At 48.9% G+C, this 9,645-nt stretch overlaps 1 protein-coding gene across 2 annotated transcripts in view; it reads left to right on the forward strand.

Annotated features, from left to right (window-relative positions):
- The window catches only part of VIT (vitrin), a 93,877-nt gene extending 84,232 nt beyond the window's left edge, over positions 1-9,645 (forward strand). For both annotated transcript variants that reach the window (XM_028516159.2, XM_036027853.1), the window contains 3 exons: positions 2,742-2,968; positions 4,610-5,123; positions 8,316-9,645. In XM_028516159.2, the coding sequence (XP_028371960.1) occupies positions 2,742-2,968; positions 4,610-5,123; positions 8,316-8,494 (920 nt within the window). In that variant the 3' untranslated portion in view covers positions 8,495-9,645. The remainder of the gene's footprint in view (positions 1-2,741; positions 2,969-4,609; positions 5,124-8,315) is intronic.

Here is a 9,645-nt window from a genome sequence, read left to right on the forward strand (position 1 = left end):
CAAACAGGGAAATGAACTCCAGTTCAGAAGATGGCTTCTAAAAGCTTCCTGCAGACCCAGGGCTCCGAGGGCCTGCCTCTCCCAAGACCAGGAAATCTCTTTCTCAATCCCACCACCATGGTCTCTTCAGGAATCTGCTTCAACCAGGAGGCCACCACGATCAGGGAGCTTCTGAGATAGCTGCCAGCTCCAAAACCATGCCCCGCCTGCTCCATTCACACCCACAAAACTGAAGTTCTGCATCTTACCACCGCAACACCTACAAAGCTGGGGGCCAAACACAGGCAACTCCGCTAAAACTGCCCCAGAGAAGTCAAATACTCTACAGATATTTGTCAGAAGAAATAACACAATCAAAAGTATAGTCTCTGCCTCAGTTTCACCTTCTAAATCTCACATAGGTACATCAATTCTCAAAGCTAATACAAATCTGGAGCTGTGGCCGGAGTCTCTAAAAAATGTAGTTTTGAGATTTCAAGCGTCTGTTTTCAAGACATACTGGAAGGCAGATGAAATGTCTGTTGAGCACTCATTGACCCTGGTCCCCAAATTTAAGATTGGGTAAGGTCAAGGTGCTCTTCTTATGGCTCCCTGTGCTCTGCCTACTGGCACCTAATGTTAAGCCACAGGCCCTTGGGCCTTGAGGGAAATTATGCTTTAGTTATAAAGGCAGTTCTCAGCAACCAAGCTTTGCCCTTAGCAGCTGTGTTCTCCGCTATCAGCTCACATGGAATCTCCAAGACATTTCTCCAGCAGCCAGTTGATCCTTTCATTCGACAGGTACAAGTATACCAGCCAGATGGGCCAGGATGCTGGCCCAAACCAGAGAAGCATTGTGTGTAATGACATCAATCCTAAAGCCTTAGGAAGGCAGTTCTTAACTTTTGTTTGGATTGAGAAGCCCTTTGAGAATCACCTGAAAGCTATGACCCTTCTACCCAAATACGAGGGGGGACCCAAGAAAAACTGAAAATACCTTCTGGAGGGCAGGCCCCTTGTAGTACAGGCTTCGCCCACCAGGTGAGTGTTCCAGGAGCCCATCTGTATCAGTGCACCAGCTGGTGTTGTGTGAGAGGCTGTGTTGAGCTTCAGTGAATATTTTTTTAAGACTCTTTCAAAGCATTTGCCCATTTCATGACGGGTGATTTACGAACGCACCTGCCCACACCACACTGAGTGTTCAGAAGTTTGACCAAAAACAGCATGACCCCATGCCCCACCTGCCCTGTGCAGCCGCTCTCACCCTGAGTGACATTTGTTGTTTCCCTGGATGAAAATAACCTCAAAGGGAAATGTGTTGCTGATGTGGAAGTGCTGAAACAAAAAATGGCAGAAGCACTAAAAGGCATCAAAATCACTGAATTAAAAAACTGTTTTGAGCAGTGGAAAAACCATCTCAATAGGCATATTGCGTCGAATGGAGAGTACGTTGAAGGCGACTGAAGTTTAAATATGTGAGAATAAATACACAATTATTTTATAAATAAATTCTGTTGTTTTAGGCCCCCCTCATAATACTTATACACAGAAAACATTGTATAATTTCAGGGACTTAGGGATACACACCCCCACTGGCCTACCCTAGGGGTCCACAGAACCCAGTCTAAGGACCCTGCCTCACTATATGCAGCTGTGCTGACTTTAGGATGACCAGTCATCCCAGTTTGCCCAGGAGCATATGGGCCTTTCAGTCCTGAAACTGGCAAAGTCTTGGCAAACTGGGACAGCTGGTTACCCCACCTGACTCCAAAAATTTCCTGAGGCTCTTTTTTTAAAGATTTTATTTATTTATTTTTAGAGAGAGGAGAAGGAAAGAGAGAAACATTGATTGTCTGCCTCTTGTATGCGCCCTGAAAGGGGCTTCCCAACCTGGGACTAAACCCACAATCCAGGCATGTGCCCCAACTGGGAATCAAACCTGCGACCTCTCTGCCTTTGCAGGTTGACACCCAACCAGCAGAGCCATGCCTGACAGGGCCATGTGGCTCCTGACATGTGTTTGGGAAAGACACGTTGGAGGCTTCCTTGTCCCTCAGGACAGTTACTCTCAGCTGAGGCAGTTCCTTGTCATGGAAATCTAGGTTCAGAGGCAGGGAGTGACCTACTTAGCGCCACACAGCCAGCAGGTGACAAAAAACCAGGGCGAACACACAACTGCATCAGCTCTTAGTGGGTGCAGCACTTCCCTGACGAGCCACACCTGTACCCCTGAAGTGGAACCAGACAAAAGGCACCCCTGACCCCGGAATACAGGCCTCCGCACCCAGCAGCTCCTAGGGTCCCAGGCACACCCCAAGCCTCAGGAGGCCAAACAGAGGCTCCTGTCATGCAGGTCAATGGGCCCCACCTCATGTCCCCCCAAAAAAACACGGGGCCGGTTTAGGGGCTGGGCAGGGTCCCAGCACCTAGGCAGAGAAGGGACTTCTTTGTTCCCATGAAAGTCTTTCTTACCTGCTTGCCAGCCCCTGCATTTTATTTTTTTTTAAATATGAGACCATTAGAAATTAAAGACTTGAAGTGAAACCAGGAAGGGAAATGGATAGTGGTAGCATTTGCACAACGTTGTGATGTCTGTAAACCACTGAATTGTCCACCTGAAGACAGTGAACATGGTAAACGAAGCCACAGAAGCAAGGGAGAGAATGAGGGTGTTAATATGGACCTCTTCGTGCTGCTGCGATCTATTCCTATCATTCTAATCAACGTAATCACTCCAAGCATGAATTTTCTTTTTCTTCCAGGCCGGGCCATCTCCTTTGTGACCAAGAGCTTCTTTTCCAAAGCCAATGGAAACAGAGGAGGCGCTCCCAACGTGGCCGTGGTGATGGTGGATGGCTGGCCCACGGACAAGGTGGAGGAGGCCTCAAGGCTTGCGAGAGAGTCAGGAATCAACATTTTCTTCATCACCATTGAAGGTGCCGTGGAAAACGAGAAACAGTACGTGACAGAGCCCAACTTTGCAAACAAGGTATGCACCTGCCCAGAGACCCACACGTGGTAAGGATTCCCTGCACTTTGCAAAGCTGGAAGAGCCATTGAGGCTGGTTTTTGTTCCTTCAAATGAGTGTTCAGCTCAACTTCTAGGCAGGAAGGCCTCTGGTGAGGGACTGGTACATCTGGAACCTGGAATTACCCTCTCAAAGCAAAACCCCTCAGGCGAACTGGTGAACTAAGGTTGGCACCAGCACCATGGGAAGATCAGTGTCCCCCGGGTCTCACAAGGAGGCTTTTCCAGGCTTCTTCCACAGTGCATGGGATCACCCAGGCAGCCCAGCGAGCCTTCACACAAGCATGCACACAGGCACCATACACTAGCTCTCGAGTGCGTATGCATGCATGAACCCTGCAAATTAACCAATCTGATAAACAAGTGAAGGGTGGTACCGAGCCAGGTCAGGGAGATCATGTTTTCAAACGCTGCTCTTGGCCATCTGCTGCGACTGCCACACACAGGCCCTATCTGCAGCCACTGGCCTCCTGTCCGCGTCCAGCACCACCTCCCTCTCCCACCAGGCCTTGACTCAGACTAATGGGGGGAACCCCTCTCTCCACCCATCACCTAGAATTCGGCTCAGCCTCAACCCTCACCTCAGATGTCACCTAGTCCATGGAAAGTTCTGGGAACTGCATTTAGGTTTTTATAAAACCAATTAAAAACACTTCCTAGGGCCCTTTTAAGTCATTTCTTGTTTTAAAATAAAGTTTTAATTACACGAGTCCATCTGGCGACATCGGGTCTGTGATCCCTCTGTGACCCCTGGAGAGGGAGTGGCAGGCGAGGAGGAGGCTCCGCTTAGGGAACATCAGCGCAGTCACTTCCAGGAGCACACAACCAGGTGGCTCGAAGCTCACTTGCAGCTGCGTTGTATTTTTTCTGGAACAAGCTCGGGTACAAGTAAATAGTTCTTTGCCTGGAGGCAGGGTTGTTGGGTAGACAGTGATGGGGTTTTAAAGGCAGAGAGACTTATGTTCCGGTTTCAGGGACTCGGGGCTGTGGCTTCCCAGCTGGCTCTCCCCGGCCTGTTCCTTCCTTTCAGAGGGGTTATGATTCCAATTGGTGGGAGGGGGCGGGGGTGTCACGAGAGAGTCTCTCCAAGGGCATGAACTGCAACACCTGACACGAAGGGCACCTTCTCGCTGGTGCAGGGCCGCTCTGGAGACGTTTCTTGAGCTATTTCTCCTGTGTGTCTTATTTTCCAAATCAGATCAAAAGCGTGAGTTAATCCTCCCACACGCCGGTGCCCGCCGGTGCCGATCTTACGGCCGGCTGCCGGCACAAACGAGCTGACTCCTCTGCAGAGGCAGACACAGGAAGCTGAAACCAGAGTTTCACCCCTCCATTTGGATTTGCTTGATGGATGGCTGTCCTCTAAACAGAGACCTGGCTGAGGCGGTGGGAGGGCATTCAGAGATAACATGAGGGGTTTCTGCCCCAGCGAGTGACAGACTAGGTGAGCAGAGATGGAGAAAGAGCTTTAGGAGGACTAACTAGTGTAGACAAAAAAGAGCCTGTCTGCTCCTGGCCCTGCCCTGGTGGCCGAGGGTAATTGTGACAGACTGGGTATTTGACCCTCTGACCTGGCTGGCGTCCCTCCGTTCTGTCTTCCAGGCTGCGTGCAGGACAAATGGCTTCTACTCACTCAGTGTGCAGAGCTGGTTCAGTCTCCACAAGACAGTGCAGCCCCTGGTGAAGCGGATCTGTGACACCGAGCGGCTGGCCTGCAGCAAGACCTGCTTCAACTCGGCCGACATCGGCTTTGTCATTGATGGCTCCAGCAGCGTGGGGACGGGCAACTTCCGCACGGTTCTCCAGTTTGTGGCCAACCTCAGCAAAGAGTTTGAGATTTCAGAGACGGACACGCGCATCGGGGCCGTGCAGTACACCTATGAGCAGCGGCTTGAGTTTGGGTTTGACACGTACAGCACCAAGGCTGACATCCTTAATGCCATCAAGACGGTGGGCTACTGGAGTGGTGGGACCAGCACGGGAGCTGCCATCAACTTCGCCTTGGAACAGCTCTTCAAGAAGTCCAAGCCCAACAAGAGGAAGTTAATGATCCTCCTCACTGATGGGAGGTCCTACGATGACATCCGAATACCAGCCATGGCTGCCCATCACAAGGGTAAGCTGGTCTCACTAACCAGTCTGGTGAGAGCATCCCTCTGTGGCTTGGTGGGCCAGCGGGATGAGGAAGGGGCTGTGTTTTTATGTGTTGCTTTTGTCTACCACTTAGTAGAATGTTCAAAACCGTAAGGAGAGTACAGGGGTGCAGCTAAACACCACGCACCCCTCTATGCAGTGAAGAAGGAGTAAGGCAGGGCACACAGAGGCAGCTCCCAGCGCCATGGCAACCCCCAGGCTGCAGACGACGGGGAGGATCACCCACTCCTTCACGTCCTATCCCCCGAGTCACTGCACAGGGAGGTGTGACACGTGAAAAGGAAGTTGGCTCATTACTTTAACCGTTATTGAAGACACCAAATTGTGTTAGAATTTTGAAAAACATGAATGTTTTAAAAGAAAAGTACTATTTTTGCAAGCAACTGCTAACCAGATGTTGGGGGTTTAGGGGAGACCACAAAGAAATTTCCATCCAAAACATTCAAAGAGATATTTCCATATAAAAAGTTGTATGAGGGCCACAGAAAGTTGAAAACCATGAAAAATGAACTGTTATTTCTGTAAATGTTTAGAAAATTAGTCACATTTTAATGCCTCTTTCACAGAATCTATGTATAATCACCATTTCGAAAAGGATCATAAAATATCATAAAGGTACAAACAACCTAAAGAAAACCAAAACCCCAAGTGACGGCAATAATGGTGCCAATACTGTAGCTCCAGCTACAACCTGCCTCCAGGTGGTCGGTGAACAGCAAAGGCCCAAAGAGAAGGCCTAGTAAACAGGACTCACTCATTGCAGAGGTTCCTTTCATTTTCTTTCTTCTTCTTAATTTGTGTTTGTCTGCAGCATTTTCAGTCTTCTTTAAAGCTGCTTTTAATCTTTCCTGAAACAAGGAGGGGTAAAAATAAACAAGCCTTAAAGCAAACCAGCAGCTCTGACTTCTGGAAACCGAAGTAACCAGACACCAGGTTTGGGCAGTCCCCCCATGCTTGCCCCTGCGGAGCGCATTCAGAATGGCAAGACTGTAGATCGCCCATGTGCCAGCAGCCATGGTGTCCCTTACGCCCATGTCAGCAGAGTGAAGATAGTTTAAGGCTCAGAAGCAACCCCTCCCACAGTTCCAAAGGGAGCGGGCAGAGTGAAGGGGGCAGCTCCTGACTACATGTCTAGGGCTCTGCTGCCTTCTCCAAGCACCTGTCCCCCCTCATGCTCAGCTCCTCTCACTTAGTTTTCCATACGTGCCTCCCTCGGGCCTCATCCAGAGGGTGGCCTCGGCCATCTCCTCGTCAGAAGTGCACACTGAGGGAGATGTCCTAGGAGCTACGAGGGCTGTCATGTTCTAGGCAGCTCTGAAGAACTAGGACCAATAGATACAACTGACAGGGAGGCAATGGACACCGTGTCCCTGGGGGTATTCAAGCCAAGGCTGTCTGAGCATCTCTCATTAAGTGCCAGTTCACGGTTCTCTACAACAAGGGTGGGCTCAAGAACCTGACCAACTACATTCTAATACTGTTTGCGTGTCTTTATTTGGGGGCAGGGCAGCCTTTTCTTCTTTGAGCAGAAATGAGTGCTTCATCAGTCTAAGCCAGACCTATCCTGAGCAAAGCTGATCCTCTGACACTTGCCAACACTTCGAAGCCCGAAGCTAGATGTGCCCAATGTAGACAATATTCAGAGAAGACACTCGAGAAGTAAGAAAACAAGCTGACAGCTTAACTGCAGTTTAATGAGCCACAGTGGAAAAGAGCTTAGCCCAGAACCACATGAGGCATAGATGGCTCTTTAATCAGCCGGGCGGGGCACCCAGGAGACTCTGGAGATAGTGGCACTGTGGGCAGCTGTGGGAGCGAGGCCTGGGCAGAAAGGCCGTACCCAGGCTCTGCCCTCTCTTTCTCTTGCTCACCCAACTCTGGCCAGCCTGCAGGTGGTGTGGGAATAGGCTCTTGTAGAGAAAGGTCACGTGCCTGCTGACCAGCTGCCTCCAACCCAAACCAAGACCCGTATACACCAGGCAGTCTTGGTTTTCCCAATGAGAATAGCGCCTTGTCTCTGAACCTGCCCTCTGCTGCCTGGGGCATCTTGCTCCTTGGTGTAGTCCAATCCCTTTAGCTCTGCCCTATTCTTCCCATTTGCATCTAGACATCCTCAGGTCTCCCCCTACCTAAAAAACAAAACAATCTTCTTTGACTCCATGTTCTGCTCCAGCTCCAACCTGCCTGCTCTTTACAGCCACACTTCTGGAAGGGTTAGTTATCTGTGCTGTCCCTGTAGTTTCATTCCTTTTCCACTCTCATCTCACAGCAGTTCATTTGGTTTCTTTGGCATCTACTCCCCTGAAACTGCTCTCTCCAGGCAACCAATGTCTCATTTTTGTGTTTTCTAAATCCAACGAGCAGGCTTCTGTTTCCATCCTACATGACCTCCCTGCAGCATTCTCCACTGTTGGCCATTCCCTCATCTCGAACCCAAAGGGCTGCTTCCTGGCAGTGATGGAGCAGATGCGATGTTCCTGCACTGGGAATGAGCTTGGAATTTACGGCTTATAAAGTCACCCTCAAGCAAGCCTGGAGTGATTCAATGCCATTTTAGTTAAAAAGATCTTGAACTGACTCTTTGATGCATTTAAGACTGAAATTTTGTTTGGCTCTATACACAGGGTGAGCAGGGTGCTATGTGGTATGATCTGCATGGCATGAAAAGTTTCACCTACCCCAAAATATCCCCTGTGCCACTCATGGACATGAAATTCTGATTTTGTCTGATTTGTGCCCTCAAAATAAGGTAACACAATTATATCAATTGTGTTACTGTTGGCATGTAGCAGGTGTTCATGCTTTAGGGCACATGTTTCTTTTTTTAAGATTTTATTTATTTATTTTTAGAGAGAGGGGAAAGGAGGGAAAAAGAAAGGAAGACAAACATCAATGTGTGGTTCCCTCTCATGAGCCCCCAACTGGCATGTGCAACCCAGGCATGTGCCCTGACTGGGAATCGAACTGGAGACTCTTTGGTTTGCAGGCCAGCGCTCAATCCTCTGAGCCATATCAGCCAGTACTGGGGCACATTTCTGATTTTAGATGTGGTTGCATTCAAACACAATAGCCAGTGGAGCAACAGGAAGGCAAGAATTCATTAGCAGTACTTTTTCTTGGGCCCATTTGCTTCATTGAAATTTTGTCCTCACAGGTGTGATCACCTATGCAATTGGCATCGTCTGGGCTGCACAGGACGAGCTGGAAGTCATCGCCACTCACCCTGCCAAGGACCACGCCTTCTTTGTGGACGAGTTTGACAACCTCTACAAACTGGTCCCCACAGTCATCCAGAACATTTGCACAGAGTTCAACTCACGGCCTCGGAACTGAATTCCAAGCAGGCAAAGGCTGCTTTTCTGATGACTCCAGGACAACCCCAGTGCTTTACAGGCATACACGGAGCTGTGAGGCACGTAGAGCTTGAGAAACGCTGTGTTGTTATGGTTCTTCACCAGCATGGGTTTTTCATACTTCAAAACTTGGACTTAGAGAGATGATCATACATTTGTAGAGTGAGCCAAAATGATACATCCTTTTGAGGGTGTTGAGGGTTTCCATTTTGACAACTGTTTTCAAAATAACTATTCAGACTAGAGTACAGCACTTATGACAGTCTTAACCGAAGCTTTTATGAGGTTTTTAAAAAAAATTTTACTGCTTATGAGAACTCTGTAACCCTCCACAAGTTTCATGTTTGCCATGACAATACAGGAGCTGCTTAATTAAATATGGACTCCATGTGATCATTCTGTGTCACAGGTACTGGTCACAGTATTGGTCACAGGGCCACCCTCTGTTCTTCTCCTTCCCCAGAGAACTTGCTGTGCACTCACTCCTGGCCCACGGTGCAGAGCAACTGAGTTCCCACAACTTCTAGCTTTAGGACCATTTGGGGAATAGCCCTGGAGAACCAAGCCAAACTGGCTTAAAAGCAGTGCATTAAGCTGGTGAGGACACTCTCAGCCCACGCTGCATACGAGAATCACTTGGAGACTAAAATGCTGGTTCCCAGTCCCCGTCCCAACACCAGTGAAATCTGACTCTCCAGGAGTGGAGCCTGAACACTGGCGTGTTCGAGGGGCTCTCTGGTGAAGCTGAAGTGCTGCCAGAACGGGACTACAGAGCCACCGCTGAGCAGTCAGGGTCACAGCTATTCCTGTTTGTGCCTGTTCTTCTTGGTTCCATTCAGCTTAGCATTTGTCCTGGGTTTTTCATTTGTTAACTAGATATTATTATTAATGGCATTAATAATCTTATTAATAACTAGAATTATTATTAAAATAAGTTGGGATAGGTTCGGGTGAACTCTGTTTTGGCTGAACTCCTGTCCTGGGATAGGACTGTTTTGCTTCCAGCTTCTGCCAAGCACTCATGGATCAGGATGTGAAATCACATGCAAGCAGGAACCAAAGAACCACAAACAGATGACATTTGAGAAGTTATGTTTTGTAAAAAGTGTGTGGAAAAATGCTACTCTGAAT

This window comes from Phyllostomus discolor, chromosome 6 (assembly GCF_004126475.2).
Source record: "Phyllostomus discolor isolate MPI-MPIP mPhyDis1 chromosome 6, mPhyDis1.pri.v3, whole genome shotgun sequence".
In the NCBI taxonomy this organism is placed as follows: Eukaryota; Metazoa; Chordata; class Mammalia; order Chiroptera; family Phyllostomidae; genus Phyllostomus; species Phyllostomus discolor.